The sequence below is a fragment of the Moschus berezovskii genome, chromosome 12 (genome assembly GCF_049115385.1).
Source record: "Moschus berezovskii isolate FMDL1 chromosome 12, NW_MosBer_1.0, whole genome shotgun sequence".
NCBI classification, from domain to species: Eukaryota; Metazoa; Chordata; class Mammalia; order Artiodactyla; family Moschidae; genus Moschus; species Moschus berezovskii.
The window spans coordinates 59467100-59486074 of record NC_142471.1 but is presented as its reverse complement, the minus strand read 5'-3'; the positions used below and the strand labels follow the sequence as shown (position 1 = coordinate 59486074).

Here is an 18975-nt window from a genome sequence, read left to right as displayed (position 1 = left end):
GCTGAAACTCCAATACTTTGGCCTTCTGATGCGAAGAACTGACTCATTTGAAAAGACCCTGATGCTGGGAAAGATTGAAGGTGGGAGGAGAAGGGACCGACAAAGGATGAGGTGGCGGGATGGTATCACCGACTCAATGGACATGAGTTTGAGTAAACTCTGGGAGCTGATGGACAGGGAGGTCTGGCGTGCTACAGTCCGTGGGGTTGCAAAGAGTTAGACACGGCTGAGCAACTGAACTGAACTGATTCCATGTGCCGTCTTTGCCTTCATATTATCAGAGTCTCTAGACTGATATGAACCAATTTACTGTCTTTGATTAGAAACAGAAAAAGAGAAGAATCTGTAAAAATCATGAATCGTTTAAAGAAACTTTGTTTAAAACTCCCGAGTATTTGTGAAACACTGATCTATTTTGCAGTTTCAATGTGAGAAATAAATAAAACCTCTTTCAAGGCAAAACAAAAATAAAAAACTCCCAAGTATGTCTTTTGCAACTCTTCCCCGTCCCCAATTCAGGATGCTCTTCCCCTCCCCCTTGACTGTCTGGTTCTATTCACTTTGTGTTCTCTATTAACTGAATGTTTAGCAGTTAAAGACTTAAGTGAACAGTATTTTCATTTATCTTTCAGGGATGTTAAAGTCTGATGAGTCATTTGTACCTTAGTATCATAATCAAATTCTTTTTCATTGAGTATCTGGCCAGAAATCAGATAGAATGAAAAAATGGGAATGTATTGTTTGGGAGGGAAATGAGTAATTTTGAAATACAAAATGTTTTATTTCTTCTCTAAATAGAGATTTTATAGTTAGGAGTGTTGGGCAGCATGACATCACTGGGGATGGGAGAAAGGACAAAGAAATAAGTGGTAGGACGTCAAAAATTATTTTCCTCTCTCTTTTTTAAGTGTTGTCTATTAGTGTTAATTTACCCATGTTATTTATTATGAGTGAAGTAGGCTTTGGGAGGAACCAAGCTAGGAAACTACCATTTACTACACATTCTGTGGGAAGATGAATTCCAGGTTCCAAATAATGAAAAGTATAAACGTTCCTAAAATTTTTTTTAGAATGCATTCCTCCTGTAAGTGATGTAAACAGTAAACACTATGTAAATTCAGAAGAGGTATTTTTCATTGAAAGTTAAAGCGATGACAGAGTTAGGGAGTATGTAGAGTTTGAATAATCCTTTTAATCTGGCTAACCCTTTTTAATATTTGTGTCATGGGAAAGTGAAGAGGCCAAAAGTGTGTTGATGAGGGTGAGTACGGTGTCTGAAGAAAAAGGGAACTGGAAGAAGATAAGGTTAGCAACTGGTATTTCAACTTTCTAGCTGAAAAGTCTGAATTCTTTTTCCTAGGAGAGAAGTAGTTTTCTTTAGTTCTGCCTTATGCTGCAAGTATAACCCCAAATTATCCTTGTTTTTTTTGGTTTAAAGTTAATATGGTAACATTTCATGCCTTTAAAAAATGGATTAAATAGAGTTCTCATTTAAGTTTTACTGAATGTGGGGTTTCAAATTTGAAAAACTTTCCACTTTGAAAGTCATTTTAGATGACAGGATCTCCTAGTAGTATATGTATGATGACAGTCTAGCTCTGTTAAACATTGTAACAATGTACTTTGTGGGCCTTGAGTTTTGAAGGGGAAGATAATCTTTAAAGTACTCTATTCTTCAGCATGGGATGTACCCATTGCCTCCTTTCTGCTTTTTCCATTCATTTTCTAGATGAAAAAAATACTGTTTCCTACACCTATTAACACTGTATGGAAAGTAAATGAGGAGGCTTAGAGAAAACTTTCAATAACACATTCTGTAAAGCAACAGCTAATTGTGTAAAATTTTTATGCAGTTTTCAGGGCAGATTGTGAAGTGTTTGTGTGTATGTGTGTGTGTGTCTACGTGTGTGTGAAGAAATTTAGAATTACCACCATACACCACAGTTTTTACTTATTTAGGATGAATGTTTTTTCTTCAAAGTGATGTCTGGTGGTAGTACATAGTACGAATGAAGATTTAGAAATCAGAAAATAATTTTACAGAACTCTATTTATCTATATCTGATATAGATAATGGGCCACAATATAAACCCTTATAAGATTTGTTAAACTTAAGCATCCATTATATCCTTTCCAGTGGCTGCCACATCCAGTTGAATTTCTCTTTAAAATTGTGATTTAACTTGTGCTTCATAAAGGTTTTTTTTTTAAATATAATATGTCTGTAGTCAAGTTGAACAGTATCTCCAGATTAATTCCGAGAATACTTAGAAAAGGTTTATGTGAATATTTTTTTATTTCTAAATTCAGCATTTTGATACAAATACCCATGGTTTTCTTCTGTGTTTACATGCAGCCAGGAGCTATGGGCGAAGACGAGGTAAAATTTTTTTAATGAGATCTTTTGCTTGCCAAATTGTGAGTAAATATGAGTGTGTGTGTGTTTATACTCGTGTGTGTAAAACAATAATTATGGTGTGGTATGATGTTCTATCTTAATTATTTTAGTGAAATAATTCTATCTCTTTTGTTAAAATTATTTTTCAGAGTTAGTTGGTAATTTGTTCTTTTAATCCCGATAAAGACAATAGCAAAGACTGTTTCTAACTGGAAGTTTGTGTTATATGGTTTATTGTGAATGATCTTAAGGGAATAAAGGCCAAGCATATGTAATTTTTGTTGTTCTGTCCTCACTGTGTTCTTTTCACAGTATTTAGAAGTTAGGCTTTAGAGGGAAATTCTTGATCTTAGTAGATTGACTGGTGAGTTTTTCTGTGTTACATCCAGAGACAGATTTACCTTGAAGCTAGATGAAGCTTGAATTTCAGGTACCCTCACTTTCATGGGATCCCTTCCAAGTTTTCTACCTTATCTTTGTTTTCTTTTCTTAAAGACAGGTCCTCTACTTGTACAGGCTCTAAGGTCCATAAAACTTGCGTTCTCTCCTGTCCACACCCAAGCAAAGTAATATTGCTTTCATTTGTGTATTGCTATAGTCTTTCTAAAACATTTCCATATCTCTAATTTGTTAAATAATATTACAAAGTAGGTAGGGTAAGCCTAATATAGTAGAAAGGTATGAAATTCAGGATCAAAAACTTAGGTTGGAATCACTGCTTTATCACTAACATTTGGTATCCTCATCTATAAGTTATGAAGTAATAAAGTCAACCTTGTCCAACTTCAAGAATGTTAATTAGTTAGGCATCCCTGGTGGTCTAGTGGTTAGGACTGTGGCTTCTATTGCTGGGGCCCTGGGTTCAATCCCGGGTCAGGAACTAAAAAAAAAAAATTTTTTTAAGAATGTTAAGTTAGTGAAGTAAAGGGTAAAAAATGGAAGAGGGAAACTTATCCATATAAACTAAACTAAAAACATTCCACAAATGCCAGTTGCTTGGTGCTCATTTGCAAAAGCTGGGAGAGATGAAGTAATTTGCTTTGTGATCTCAAGTTAAAGTGAGCCAAGACTGGAACCTTTGTCTTTTGGCTGCTTGTTGGGTGATGTTTATCATTCATCAAGCTGTCTCTGACTCTGTAGATGAGTCCTGAAGAGAAGATAATAATATTAAATTGATAATATTTATTCCACAGTAAATATTTATTGAATAGGTGAATATCAGCAGGACTTCATATGTATTTGAGTTACCATTGAAACATTCTTTCATGGTGGAATCACATAGTCAGTTTTGTTTTCACATGATGGTGAAGAAAAACATTTGTATAATTGGTTATTTTTTAATTATGACAAGACCATTTAACATTTTTTCCTCTTATAATTTTAAAATTTCAAGTGTAGAAAATAATGTTACTATAATTATTATGTAACATATTTTTTTTCTTGGTGCTAGGGAATTGATTGCTCTCAGGGAAGGGATAGAGAAGGACAGCATCTCAGGGGTAGATAACAGGGACTGTTCTCATCTTAGGCACTGATCAGTCCCCAGATCTTGTCAGTATATTTCCTCTAGTTTCTCAGGCCTTCCCTGTCCCTTTCCATTCTGCTGTTTCATCTTTCTGAAACACCATTTTGTCCTTCTTACCCTCTTTCTCCATTCAGGATCTCTGTCATCTGATTTCTCCTTGTTTCACCAGCCTCATCATCTCCCATTTTTCCTACCTCACCTTCCCCTTGACCAGCCCTTGTGCTTTCCCACTGTCTAGCCATTGCAAGTACTGTCCACCCTTCCTCTCATTTACTTAACTAAAACCTATCTTTAGTTCGTGCATTCAAGCCTGACTCAAGCCTTACCCAGTCCAGGAAGCCTTGCCTGGTGGCCTTACAGGCCGTGTTTTCCTCTGCTTCTGTTGCCTTACTTTCCTTCTGCCTTTTCTGTATGCCCTCATTCTTCAACGGGAGATAAGTTCTTTGAGGACAGTTGTCTCATGTGCCTTACTCTGTGACCTACATATAGTTAGCACTTAAATGCTTATTGATCAGGATTGTTTTGAAGTCAGACTCCATGTCTATGCAGACCAGAATTTGACTTTGTATTTTTAAATTATTGTATACTTAAAAATCATAGTATATTAAATACTAGGCATCAAGAGTATAAGATCACCTATAGTTTCTAAACTCCTGAGAAAATAAGCACTCTTCCTAGTTCCCTGTTACCTTCCCCATCTTTATTTGTAAGGTTTGACTTAATCGTTTTCAGAAGCCATGATATCTTTCCATCAAGTGTTAAGCTCAATACTGCCTAGAATGACTTGGTTACTGCTCTGTATAAGTCTGCAGTTTGATAGTTGTAGATGAAGAAGATAATGACAGAAATATGTGTCTGCGTGTACACACACACGTGCGTGACAGAGAAAGAGCGTGAGAGAGCACCGAAATACTTGAGTATTGACTTTCTGTAATGAGAAAAGAACAGCCAGTAATTTTTCGTTCCATGCTTTTATTTAGTCTTCTGTTCCCAAAACTGAAGAAGAAGAAACGTCATCTTTTAAAAATGTGGTAACGTAGTCATACAGGATAGGGCAGATATACCTCATATTTACTCTCATTTTCTGAAATACATTCATCTGGACTAACATTACATGGTATAAATTTGATGATCTGGCCAATTTCCTCACACTTGTTTATTTGTATGATCAAGGATTGTATTAATGCTTGGTTTCTTTCCTGTAAACAAAATTTAGGCTTTCCCCTAAAAGCATAAAACGTGAACTTGCTGATGTGTGTTGGCTGTAACTTATAGTCTGTGTTTTACAGACATATTGGTAAACATTTTAGGAATAGAGGGCAGAGGGAATTATCTGTGACAGTTTTGAGATCTGTCAGCAAAATTTAGGCCAGTGAAACCTTCCATCTTTTCTGATAAAACCTGGAAAGGCTTCCTGGAACAGGAAGAATTTCAAGAACTCTTTGGGTGATAGAAAAGGAATAGGAAGTGAGACACTCCAGGTATCTGATTCAACTTAAAAGAAAGCTCTGAGGTGAGACTGGCATGGCCAGATGCTTGGAGCATGTGTCTGTGAGTGTATGCAGTGGGGGCCAGCTGGAGAGGAGAACTTGGCAGTGAGATGATCTGTGCTACCCTGATGAATGGTTTTTGACACAGATACTGTCAGGCTTTAGGAGCAGGGTTTCATGATACAAGTAATGAAGACAGAGAATTTGGACATTGGTTGACAGCTTGTATGGGGCATCAGGTATTGGAGGGTAGACTTTGGCAAATCAAGTGCCTCCAGTAGTACAGTGGAAGCAGTAGCAGTTGAAGAGAACAATTATGTGTGAAAGAATAGGATTTGAAAATGAATACTGATTGTACCCCATGGACTATATATAACCCGCCAGGATCCTCTGTCCATGGAATGCTCTAGGCAAGAATACCAGAGTGGGTAGCCATTTCCTTCTCCTGGTGATCTTCCCAACCCAGGGATCTAACCCAGGTTTCCTGCATTGCAGGTGGATTCTTTACTATCTGAGCCATCGGGGAAGCCCCAGTTGTATATAAAGAATTTAAATATTCAATTGTATTTCCCATTGATTCCCACTTTTATTTTAGAGGTGTGTTCCAGTAGACAAATGTTGATTTCCCTTGTGGAATCAGAATGACAGCAAAGAATCTTAACATTTTTCTTCCATAGTGTTCTGAGTTTCACAGACTTTTGTGTGTGTTTTCCCATATAGCTGCAGCCCCTGTTAGAAACTAGCCTATTGCTGCTGCTAAGTCACTTCAGTTGTGTCCGACTCTGTGCGACCCCATAGATGGTAGCCCACCAGGCTCCGCCGTCTCTGGGATTCTCCAGGCAAGAACACTGGAGTGGACTGCCATTTCCTTCTCCAATGCATGAAAGTGAAAGTGAAGTCGCTCAGTCATATCCGACTCTTCGCGACCCCATGGACTACAGCCTACCAGGCTCCTCCACCCATGGGATTTTCCAGGCAAGAGTACTGGAGTGGGTTGCCATTGCCTATTAGCTGGTGTTATATGTGATATTTGCCTACACATTTTACAGCACACTTGATTAAAATATATGTTGTGTTTTCATCTCATACGAGTTTTTATGGTCTCTGGGAGACTTTTGTCCATATGCAGAGATGTTGGCTATGCCAGTGCTCTTGATGTTTAACAGAATTTCTTAAAGAGCAACAAGGAAAATATGAAAGATCTTTTTAAGTAAAGTGAATGAGCAAATGGAAAGAATGATTGGAGTTACTTTACTATTGGATTTACTGTGGATTGGTGTTACTATTGTAAAATGTAGTTCTGTGTATACTTAATCCATAAAAATCTGTTGAAATTAATGGATGATTTATTCAATAACAAAGGTTCTAAGAATCCAATAAAACAAACTTGTGTATGAATTTGGTGTTGTCTTTCTGCCAAAAGCCTGCCCAAGGGAGGAGAGATCAGCTGTATCAGTGAGACCATGGTACAAACATGATATCCTGCTAATTCAAACCGGGTTGTGAGAGCTTTCTTGTCTAGAGGAATGGATGTTTCCAGAGTGAAACATGGACAGCTGAAGAAATATCTGACTGTTCATAGCTATGGTATCTGAAGTATTACTGCTTGTAGTAATAGGAAAATATGAGCACAGGAGAAGGTGAGTGGAGTAAGATCACTATTCTTTTGCTTTTGCAAAGAAGTTGGTCTGGAAGGAACCTACATTGATTATGAAGGAGGGGTTCTGAGCTGTCTACCCTAATTTCATTAAATGTTTGTGTGCCCACTGTGGGTCAGATGGTGTGCTAGGCCCTAGCTGTCTCTCTTCTGAGTGTTCATTCTAGTGGAGAAGAGAGGGATGATACATTTTTATATTCAAACAAATATTTTTATACTCAAAAGTTTTGTTAAGTACTAGGAAGGAAGAATGGGAGGATCATTTAAGGGAGGATGGTTTGCTCTGAAGAGATGTTGTTTAAACTCAAATCCTAAGGATGGAAAGACAAGATGGAAAGTCTAGAAAGATTTATTTATCTTTAAATAAATATTTTATTTTGGAAATTTCCACATGCACAAAAATAGAATTGTTTAATGAACTATGCATTCATCACTTAGCTTCAATGATTATCAACATTTTTGCCTATCTTGTTTCTTATAGTCCCCTTCCTTTTTTCCTTTAGAATATTTTAAAGGAAATTCCAGACATCAAAATACAACTGTTTTAAGAGGCTTGAAGTGTAGTACTGATAAATATTTACAGCATTGATAAACCTTGAAAACGTTATGCTAAGTGAAAGAAGGCAATTACAAAAGACCACATATTGGATGGTTCCCTTTTATGAAATGTCCAGAATAAGCAAATCTGTTGAGACAGAAAGTAGACTAGTGGTTGCCTAGGGCTGAGAGGGTTCCAGGAAAATGGGGAGTGACTGCTAATGGGTTAAAAGGATGAATTGTATAATAAGTGAATTATTTTTAATAAAGTATTAAAAAAGGGTAGTGGTGAAGGGGAGAGGAGCTTGAGACAAGAAAGGACTTTGTGTTTTTGAGGAAGTATCCATAAATAGAGCCCAGAATGGCTGAGCTTGGTAGGAGAGAAGGGGGGTGTCTTAATAAGAGGTTGGAGGAAGAAAGGAAATCTGATCTCACTGGGCTTTAGCTCCTGGTAAGGATTTTGAATTTGATCCAGATATAAGAGGGAGTCTATGAATGTTTTAAAGCAGGGTCAAGTGATCAGATTTATGTTTTTAAAAGAGCACTCTGGCTTTTGTTTGGAGTGGAGTGAGAGGAGAAGTGGGTTGTCTAATTCAGAATGATGGTAACTAGGCAAGAGATGATGGTGTTTTAAGATAGGGTAATGGCAATGGCAAAGAGTCAGACATGACTGAGCGACTGAACTGAACTGAATGGCAATGGAGTTGGAAAGAAGTGAACAATTGGAAGGTATGTTCTGGGGACAGACTCAACCCTCTCTAATGGCGTTAGACCGAGGAATTGAATATGCAGAGCAAATAAGAAGGAAGACTAAAAAATGGTGTTCAGGTTCTAGCTTGAACACTTGAGTGAAGTGTGATGCCACGTATTGAAATAAGACTGAGCAAGAATAGGCTTCAGGTAGAGGTTGAGTTCATTTATAAATACATTAAGTTTGTGATGCTTAAGAGATAAGCACATAGTAATATCAAGTAAGATGTATTTTTATCTATTTGTATTCTAGTATTAGGGTTTTATGTAAGATTTTTGTGTAATCAAAGGAATGCTGCTACCCTCAGAGATGTGAAAATCTTTCATCTAGTTCACATCTCTCATTTAAGTAAACAAAACTCAGATAAGTGAAATGTTTTATCCAGGGTCACAGAGTAAAGCCTAGGCTGTAACTTGACTATCTTGACTTATAGGCAGCTTTTTTTTCCCCCCGCCTAAGGCTGGATGGCATCACCGACTCGATGGACATGAGTTTGAGTGAACTCCGGGGGTTGGTGATGGACAGGGAGGCCTGGCGTGCTGTGATTCATGGGGTCGCAAAGAGTCGGACACGACTGAGCGACTGAACTGAACTGAACTGAAGGGAGAAATGCCTCATAAGCCATTTATTAAAACATCCCCGGAGTAGTTCATTTCTGAGTTCTTTCCAAAACTAAGAGGAAAAGGATGAGGTACAGTGTCCTGGAGCTGCTGGATTGACAGCAGAGATGTGGGAGCTCAGAGGGGAGGTCCAGGCAGTTTTGGCAGCACAGCATGGCCAGTGGGCTGCCATTCTGCTTCTTAACTGAAAACTGATATCAGAAAACCAGACCATTGGTGGAAGAGAGAGCCAAATGACCAAAGGGCAACAACTAAGAAATATTTCTCCTGCTTTTGCTGACTTATTGAGTATGAATATTTTATGTGAAAGTATAAGATTCTAAAGCAGCTTTATATACTAGGTACATAAGAATATAAGTTTTGGTAAGTAACGTGACTAACTTAAAATGTTTTGCTCTTGGGAAATGCTTTTATTAAAGAAAAGAAACATGTCAGAGAGCTACTAGTGTTAGTGAGGCGGGACCTCTCGTGGGACACAATTTGGGTACAGCCTCTTAAGTTTCAGTTTCTAGTAGCACGTGTCCAGAAACTAAAATTATACCAGTCTTCCCAGGGACTGTTTATCGTGGGGGAATGATTTATGCCAACCAGATGAATGCCTGGGCAGACTAGAATGCCAGTGTTTCAACTTATCATGGAGATGGATATAACAGAAATAAAACTTCAATGGCTGGTTATTTATCTAGTAGGTCAAGTCACCTGTTCATAATAATTAATTAATTAATAGAACAGTCCTTCAGGAGCTTATAATCGGAGCACAGAGAAATAAATTGTTTTCAAGATCTGGAAAGATCAGATGAGCCATTCTGACCCACAGAGTCATCCCAGCAGTATGATAAAATCTTCCTCTCTCCTTTTGGTTTGCACTGGGAAATGCAACGGATTCTTAATCTACCCTTCTGTCTTTTAAATGCTTCCTGCAGACTGATTTTTTGTTCTGACAGGACTTGAGGCAGTCACGTTACAGTAAGGTGGACTAGATTATAGATTTTATATTCCATTCCTGAAGATACTTTTATTAACTTGATTGAACTTGCATGTTTCCCAAGGCTCCATACACTTCACACAATGTCTCTCTTAGTGGCTGTTTGCTACAGACAGATCATCTGCTTTTCAGTGGTTCTTAAATTGGAGCATAGGAGTCACTGGGGAAATTTGTTAAAAGTGCAGATTTTCAAGTTTGACCTCTTTGATTCAGATTAAGTAGATCTGGGGACTGAGTTTATTCTTAGGTCTTACCTGCAGTTAGAGAAATATCATATATGTGTGAATTATTAGCAGTTTCATTTCCAGGGGCAAATTCCTTACTGAAGTCTATGATAACTTTACATGCGAAGACAGAAATTTACTTTCGAAACCTTGTAAAGTTTCTTAAGTACCCACAACCAATTTTTAAAACAGGTCAAATTTTTGCAGTTAACTCTTGCTTTTATTTATTTATTTATTTTTGCCAAAATACTCTGGGGAAGCTGTGGTTATGTTGGCTACACAGAAAGAAACTTCTCTTTGTTCCAGAATATCTTGAACATCTGCTGCTTCTCTTAGCTGCTCTGGTTCAAGACTTCCTCATCTCCCAGGTGGATGAGTAACAGATTTCTTCAGAATTGCACCCTATCCGTCCTCTCCCTGGGTGCACATTGTTAATGGAGGTGATGGTAGCTGTTGTTGGATTTGGGGTAGAGGGAAGAACATGGTCAGGTTGTGACAGGAGGAAGATGGATTAGATGGGAGTACCAGTCTCTAGGGGGTGAGTACTTTTTTTGTTTTTAAAGAAAGGCTAGTATTAGAATGAAATAGCAAATTTGGAAAATGTGGAAATTTGCTTTTACAATATAGAGTGTAATATGTAATGCTTGAAACAATCAGAAGCAAGAGAAGAGATCTCAGTCTTCTGGAAACAGGATCCCAGAAGGATCCCTGCCGTCCTCAAACCCATCTGTTGTGTTCCAACATTTATTTATTTGCACATGGTAGTTTCCTTTCTTGTCTGCTGCCTCACTGTTACTTACTGAATACCTATTTTGTGTGCCCTTATTAGGACGTGAAAATATAGTGGTGAACAGGATTAAATTGGTCCTTGTCCTAACAGAGCTTACAGTTTCATGGGGTTGGGGAATGAGATACCAAGTAAAAACCCATATGATAGCATGATGGTAACTAGGGGGGGAAAAATGTTAGGAAAAAGTGCTGTGAATGGATGGGAAAGGGCATCTATTCTAATCTAGAAGGTCAGGAAAGTTCCAATTGAGTTTCACTGACTTTTTAGCCTAGACCTGAAGAATCAATAGGATTTAATTAGAAAACTGGGGAGTTAAGAGGAGGATGTTTGTTTTGGGTGGGGAAAAACCTTTTCCTTAAGGCCTGAGGCAGGAAGGAATAACAGAAATATCTAAGGAGACCTATGTCATTGGAGGTTAGTGAACCAGAGGGAGAGGCAGCAACTCTTAACAAAGCAGGGTTAGGCAGAGGCCTTACAGTTTACAGAGACGTTTTTGTACTTTATCCCCAAATTAGGGGTGAGGGATTTAAAGGATGTGGCAAAGAGTGTGGTCATGTTCAGATTAATATTTGAAAATGGTGACTTTGGCTGTTTTGTAGAGAAAGCATTGTGGAGTACAAGGTAGGAATTAGCAGACTGAGCAAGTTATTGTATAGACTCTTGAGACTGTTAGTTCAGGGGAGAGATGATGGCAGTATGGAGAGAGAACTGAATGAAGAATTATTTTGTAGCATGAGTTGGTAGGACTTAGTGAGAGATGAATTAGGTGTGGAATATGAAAGAAGGGGATGTCAGGATTGACTTCTAGATTTCATGATTGAATTGAATGCGAATAATAGTTATTTTCATTGAGACTGTAGGAATGTTAGAGAAGCAGGCTTGACGGGAAAGATAAGAGCTGTTTTGAAAGTTCTTTCTCTATGGATTCTTATTCTTCGTGTTTGAAACTGTAACTCCCACAAGATTCTGCTCAGAATTGCCCTCCTGTGAAATCATTCTGAAGCTCCCTGAACCCCCTTCCCCTACCATTTTCCATAGAGCAGTAAATTGTGCCCTTGTGTCATTTGGTAAAGTCTTCTCTTAGTAGTTCTGTCTCTATTTGATAATTGGGCTTCCCAGATGGCTCAGTGGTAAAGAATCGGCCTGCCAGTGCAGGAAACTTGGGTTCGGTCCTTGGGTCAGGAAGATCTCCTGGAGGAGGAAATGGCAACTCACTCCAGTATTTTTGCCTGGGAAATTCCATGGACAGCAAGCCTGGTAGGCTCCTCTGTCCATGGGGTCCAAGGAATCGGATACAACTGAGCGTGTATGCATGCACACATTTGATAATTTATGTGCTTGCCTTTCTCTCTCCCCAGACTTGATTTCTTGGGCAGGGACTACCAAATAGCTCTTCTTTGTTTGATGTTCTCCAAATGTGGATGAACAATTCTACAAGTATTTTCCACTGAGTTACACAGTATGTTAAGATTTCCTTTATCTTAAATTCAGGTAATACTAGATTAAGTTATTTTACTACAGAACTTTCCCCAATCTTTGTATTCTAATATGGCTTGTGAATCTCTTGGAAGGGCATAACGTGTGTAGTATTTTCCAATATTATTTAGTTCTCCCAACCTCTCCCCCACCAGATTTTATTTTCTGAGTGTCTCATGTTACTATTGTTGAGTGTAGGAGTTGGCGATAGGAACAAAGGTGGGAAATGCTGGTTTGGATGTATGCTTATCACAGAAGGGACATAGTACACTGAGTGTGGATTCCATGAAAAGCAAACCCGACGGCCATGGGCGAACATCACTGGATGTCTTTGGGAAGCTTGTTTTGCCTATAGTTGTTGCAGATCTAGTTCTTTTACTCCCACTGAACAAAACAGACATCAGGGCATGAGAATTTACTGTCTGTTGTTTGCCCTTGCCAGGCTAAAAAGGCTAGGTGACATGAAGTGACAAATTGTGTTCTGTTTCTTTGTAGCTAAGCTGGGAAGAGTGGAACAAAAAATTCTTTAGTCCTTTTATTTGTTAACTCTCAACATCAAAACAGTGCCTTTCTTATACCACCTGGGTTCATAAAATAAACAGAGTTATATTAGTAACTTTTTTTTTATAAAAGAAATAAATGTTCAGTATTTTTCTAAGGCTATTTATATTCTGTTTTAGAGAGTTGGCTATAGTGATGCAGAACCTAGGTCTCACGGAAATATAGAGTGGAGAGACTAAATGAGAAAGACAGTGTGCTTTTTTTGAAAAGTGTATGAATTTATTTTAGAGGGGAGTTTTTCTCTTTTTCAAAAGTTAGAAAGTTCAAGATAATTCATTTTTAGAGTAGAACCTAATGGAAAGTTTTACCAGGAATTCACTGACTCAAACAGGAAAAAAATATTTTTTAAACTTAAATTTTATTTTGTAATGCCAGATGGCACTATTGTGTTGTATTTATTAACAGATCTTAACTTCTGGCATCTTCCTTATAGTCATGTGGAGAGGATAGGGGCCTTTGCTTCTCAGACTATAGAGTTAACAATGGAAATCATTTTTTTTAGTGATATAAAATACAGTTTAGATTAGTCACAACCACATCTACATCTATATATCCCCATCTTAATTTATATGTTTTCATTCACTTGCCCCACCTTTTATTATTGTAGATGTTCATTTCCAAATGGGAGTAGCTTGGAATGGCAGGGACAAATTGATCATTTTTAGTCCTGCTCTCAGAGAAATTATCAGCTTCTGTCATCAGTTTAATATTCCCCCGTCTATCAGGGCCAGTCTTTAAAGCTGAATCTCTGAGGTTACCATAAAGAGCAATCAAAATCTGTGAATAAAGATTTATTTTATTCTTCCCTTTAAGAAATGCCTGGGGAAAGAAAAAGTAATTGCTGAATACTCTTAGCAACAGAGATAGGGGCTGTATGAGTAAATTGTAGTGATATTTTTTAGCAGCACAAAACAGCTGTGGTTTTTTATGCTTCTTGCTTAGTATCAGTCCGGTCACTTCTGTGCTGTACATACCTTTACACAAAAAATGATGCTATACACAGAACTCTGGTCAATGTTATGTAGCAGCCTAGATGGGAGTGGGGTGTGGGTGAGAACGGATACACGTATATGTATGGCTGAATCCCTTTGTTGTTCACCCCAAACTATCACTACATTGTTAAGAGGCCATACCTCAATACAAAATAAATAAGTTTTTTTTTTTAATTGATGCTATAAACTTGTCTAGACATGGTAATCTGCATTTGCTTATTCTATTGAAACAAATCACTGTTTTTGGGACTTCCCTAGTGATCCAGTGGCTAAGACTCTGCATTCCCAATGCAGGGGGCCTGGGTTCGATCCCTGGTTAGATTCCACATGCTGCAACTAAAGATCAAAGAACCTGCATGCCCAGCACAGCCAAATAAATAAATACTTTAAAAAAAAATCACAGTTTAGGATGTATTTTTTGGAATGCTTCACTCTGTACTTTGGCTCCTAATAAAACATGTATTGTCCAGGAAACTACTTTTAACCATACAAACTCCCACATTTGTTTCAGGTCGATCTTCTCTCTTTCCCTTTGAAGATGCCTTCCTGGACGACAGTCACGGCGATCAGTCTTTGTCATCTGGCTTAAGTTCTCCCACTCGCTGTCAGAACGGGGAGCGAGTAGAGCGCTACTCTAGAAAGGTGTTTGTTGGAGGCCTTCCTCCTGATATCGATGAAGGTACCATGCACTCACTAATGGCTTAATAAAGGCCAGGGTTATTACTTGTGTGATCTGACCCTACCTCTCCTCTCGAAGACAGCTTTAGGACTTTCATGTCTTAGTGTCAGGAGATGAGGATGCTCAATAGATGGAAAGGACTCTGGTCTGCTCTTCAGACATGGTAGTCTCCAAACAGCTTCTTATTTCCTTGTTATTAATTTTGGGTCACATTTTTAAATGATAATGAGAGCTAATATTTATGAAACTCTTCCAATAAGCCCATTGTGTGCTAAGTGCTTTATATTATCTCATTTAAACTCCACAGCTCTCCTCTAAGTCATCTCCTGCCAACTCCATTTTGTAGATGAGGAAACTAAAGATCAGAGAGAAACAGTTATGTAACTAGTGGTGCAGTTGGAATCAAAATCCATCTGATTCCAGAACTTTGTTCCTATCCATCACACCATACCATTTCATATTTTAATGTAGATACCTGCTAATGAAATAAACCCTCTTGCCTTTGAAAGAATTGAGGCTAATTAGAATATTTCTTAATAATGTGTTTGAGATACTGGCAATCCAGAAGTGAGTTTCACTATTGCCTAAAGCTGGTCAACACATAGTAGGTTGTCAGTAAATATTTGTTGAATAGAAGAATGAAATGGAATTGTGACAGAGTTAACTCAAGGGAAGAAAACAACTCTAGTTCTAGTAGGCTTTGGATCTGCTATAAAAACATTGTTAAAACAGAATTGTTTTGCCAGCATTATTCAAACTATAATATTTCTCTTAATTTATCATAATTTTCTTTTTTTCATAATGAGAGAAATGGTTTTATTTTTAGGCTTACTGCTTTGAAGTTGTACACAGCTGAAGGCTCAGTTTTCTCTAAACTATTCTTTTACTAGTGTTAATCTCATCTATAGAGATACCTGTTAATGAAAAACCCCTTGGATTTTTCTTTAAGACAAAGTTTTTGATCATGGCTGCTGTTTAGTCGCTCAGTCATGTCTGACTCATTGCAACCCCATGGACTGCAGCACACCAGGCTTCCCTGTCCTGAGAGAGTGGCAACTTAAACTTGATTAGGAGCTCAGTTATAACCTTCTGCTTTGAATCAAAAGTCAGAAGGTAAAGATAAATCTGTTAAGCTATAACTTTTGAAACATTTTCTTTATAGGATGTGTGGTAGATATGTGTTAAGAGAAAGAGTCCATTGGCTTTTAGTTTTTTCTTATCCTTAAGTCACTTATTGTCCCTGCTCCTCACCAAAAGAATAGTATCTATTTCTAAAAGAATCTTATATTAATAATAATAATCTGAGATTAATAATCTCAGAGATTACTTCACTTAAGTAGAAATGTATTTTAAATATTTTGTGTATTTTGCCTTTTTTTTCCTAAAAACAGAACATTCCTATTTTTACTCCTTTTTCCTTGACAGAGCAGTCACCTTCGCTAATGTCAGATTTTTTTTCTTCCAGATTCTTTATATCAGGCTTATTGAAAGTGAAGGGAAGTGAATTCTAGTTTGAAACACAATTCTGCATGGTTGATAGTAGATGACCAAATGTACCCCCCTAACAATGGTATTTCACTTAATAAATTTGACTTCTGTAAAGAATGCTCTAGAAAACAGCTCTCAAAAAACATTTTAAAATAAAAAAATGTGTTTGATGCTATTCTGTTTGCAGTATTGTTTTCTCTTCTGCTAACATTCCTTCTTTGTTTTGTAGATGAGATCACTGCCAGCTTTCGAAGGTTTGGACCTCTTGTCGTAGACTGGCCTCACAAAGCTGAAAGCAAGTCGTATTTTCCTCCTAAAGGTAATGCGCTTAAAATGTCCACACTGTTTGCCGGTTGGAAAACTAGCATGATAGTTCAATAAAATGCGGCAGTTTAACTCTGGAAATAGCTTTTGACTTTCCCCCTCCCATTAAGAAATCATTTTAATGTTGATTGTCTTGGAGACTGTTCCCCCAGGAGCGTACTGATTGTTTCATGGCGTCTATTTTATTGACAATGAGATCCTGTGAGTCTGCTGTGAAGGAGCCTTGGCTAACTTTTCATTAATTGAAAGAAAAGATCTCAGGTTTTGAGGATTGTTAACAATGGAGAAGATTATTTTGAATAAAATTTTATTTGTAGCCCGTAGCCCTGTAGTTTTATAGATCTTGTAAAACCCCAAACTTGGAAAAGCTAGTGACAGAAGAAGAAATGACATTATATGAAATTACCTTTATCCATGACTGTATCTTAAGTGATTTAGCCTGATGATGGGTAGAAGGTGAAGTAGCATGACCTTGCTTCCCTTTCCATGACCTTGCTTTCCTTACTTTTGGTAGACTTTTTTGATGGTTTATGAGGGCATGAAAATACATCACTTTGTTTATAGTTTATCATTTTGTGGAATCTAGGGAACTTTTCTGAAGGTATTAATTCTGGGTATGTTCCTCCATTTATATTGTAGAGTGTTTTGAGCTACAGAGAAAGTTTTCTTCTTGTGTATGGTCTATATGTTTCAAGGATGTCCTTCATCTCTAAGGAACTGGGCTTTGATGTGTGTTATTGTGTAGCAATACTCACCACAAGAAGATGGAGTCCAAATACCTGTCCTTCCTGTGCCTTGTATAGGAATTGAATTATAGCTTAGCCTAGAAATGGCAGGAAGCTTCCTTTTATGTCTGGTTTATTAGATTTGTCACCTGTACTTCTCCCCACTCTATTGCCTATGAAAATAATTTATTCACTAAATATAAGGTTATTTGTTTGCTTTTAACATTCTTCTGTTAATTCTCTCCAATAATTTTTTAAAATTAAAAATAAGTTTTATATTACAGTCTAAAAAGATAAAAAATCATTATGCTGATTATTTCAGTGAAGGAATGTATTCACTGTGGTGCATATATGACACTAAAGAAATATTTAAAACATGTTTTTAACAATGCTTAATGGTTCGTTGAGTCAGAATCATGGTATTTCAGTGAATGAATGAGTTCATTCATACTGTGCTGCATGTAATACACTCTGTAAAGTCACGTGTATAAAAAGATATTCCTGAGAGTACTAGTTGCACATGTGAATGAAGACAGCCTCATTTTAGGGAAAGAATGTATCCACCATGCTGTGGTGCATGTGATACACTCTGTAAAATGACATGTATAAAGGATACCCTTCCCTCTGCCTCCCCGAGACTGAGTATGTATTTATTCTTGAAATTAAATTTCAAATACATCTTATAAACAACCAACGATATTGTGCTTTAGACATATGTAAGAGATATTTTTAAGAGTGCTAGTTGAAAAAAATCTTTCTGAGAAGGTTATGAAAATGATTCTTGGATAAAAGATGCAGAATGATCATTGTAAAAAATAAAAATGAAAATAAGCACATCTATGATCATGTCCAAAGAAGATTAACCCAAATATACCTCTGTCAGAGATGATCACTGTATACATTTTATGAACTATCTTTCTTATATCTCTTTGTGAATACATACATTTATATGAAATTTAAAATTGTACATAATTGGGATCACAATATATATGCTAATATTTAATAACCTGCATTTCCCCCCAGCGATGTCAACATCTTTCTATAAGAAACTTACATTATCCTTAATGACCTTGTTTTATTTAGTCAGTCCTATAGAGGACATTTAAGTTGCTTTCGGTTGTTTTTTCTCATGGATGCTGCTTCAGTGAATATCCTTGTGCATTCGTTTTTTTGCTTTTCTCTAATGACACCTTAGGGTGAATTTTCAAAAGTGAGGTACATGTTTATACATACTGCCAAGCTGCCCTTAACAAAGATCTTGCACATTTATATTCCACTGGTAGTACGTAATTTGTGAAACTTTGTTCTGTTGACGGTCTGGAGATATGGCTCTTTTTCAGTTTTTGCCAATCTGATGGTTAAAATAGCATCCTTTCTGGCATTTTTTCTCTTACTAGCCATTTGAATTTATTATTTTACTTTATTTCACTGACATTTCATTTCTGTCTGGGATTAATAATGGAGTAAGGCACAAGAAAAGATCCACCTTTGTTTTTCCAGGTAGTATGCCAGCTGTCCCAGCTGTCATTTATTGACAGTTCATTTTTTTCCTTATTGATTTGAATCATTAGAATTCAGTATTGGTTGAAAGGTCATTTCTTTTGTTTTTCTACACTGAATTTCAAAGATTTATTTTTTAAAAAGGTAAAGGATTTCATTAGTAATTTTGTTTACATGTTACAATAATAGTTTTTTTGATATATTGGATTAAAATATATTAAAATCAACTTCACCTGTTTCTGATTTTTAGCTT

General features: G+C 37.1%; 1 protein-coding gene across 6 annotated transcripts in view; it reads left to right on the top strand.

Annotated features, from left to right (window-relative positions):
• Positions 1–18975, top strand: part of CPEB3 (cytoplasmic polyadenylation element binding protein 3) — a 201638-nt gene that overhangs the window by 109415 nt on the left and 73248 nt on the right. For all 6 annotated transcript variants that reach the window (XM_055425084.2, XM_055425083.2, XM_055425088.2 and 3 more), the window contains 2 exons: positions 14518–14685; positions 16403–16492. In XM_055425084.2, coding sequence (XP_055281059.2) covers positions 14518–14685; positions 16403–16492 — 258 coding nt within the window. The remainder of the gene's footprint in view (positions 1–14517; positions 14686–16402; positions 16493–18975) is intronic.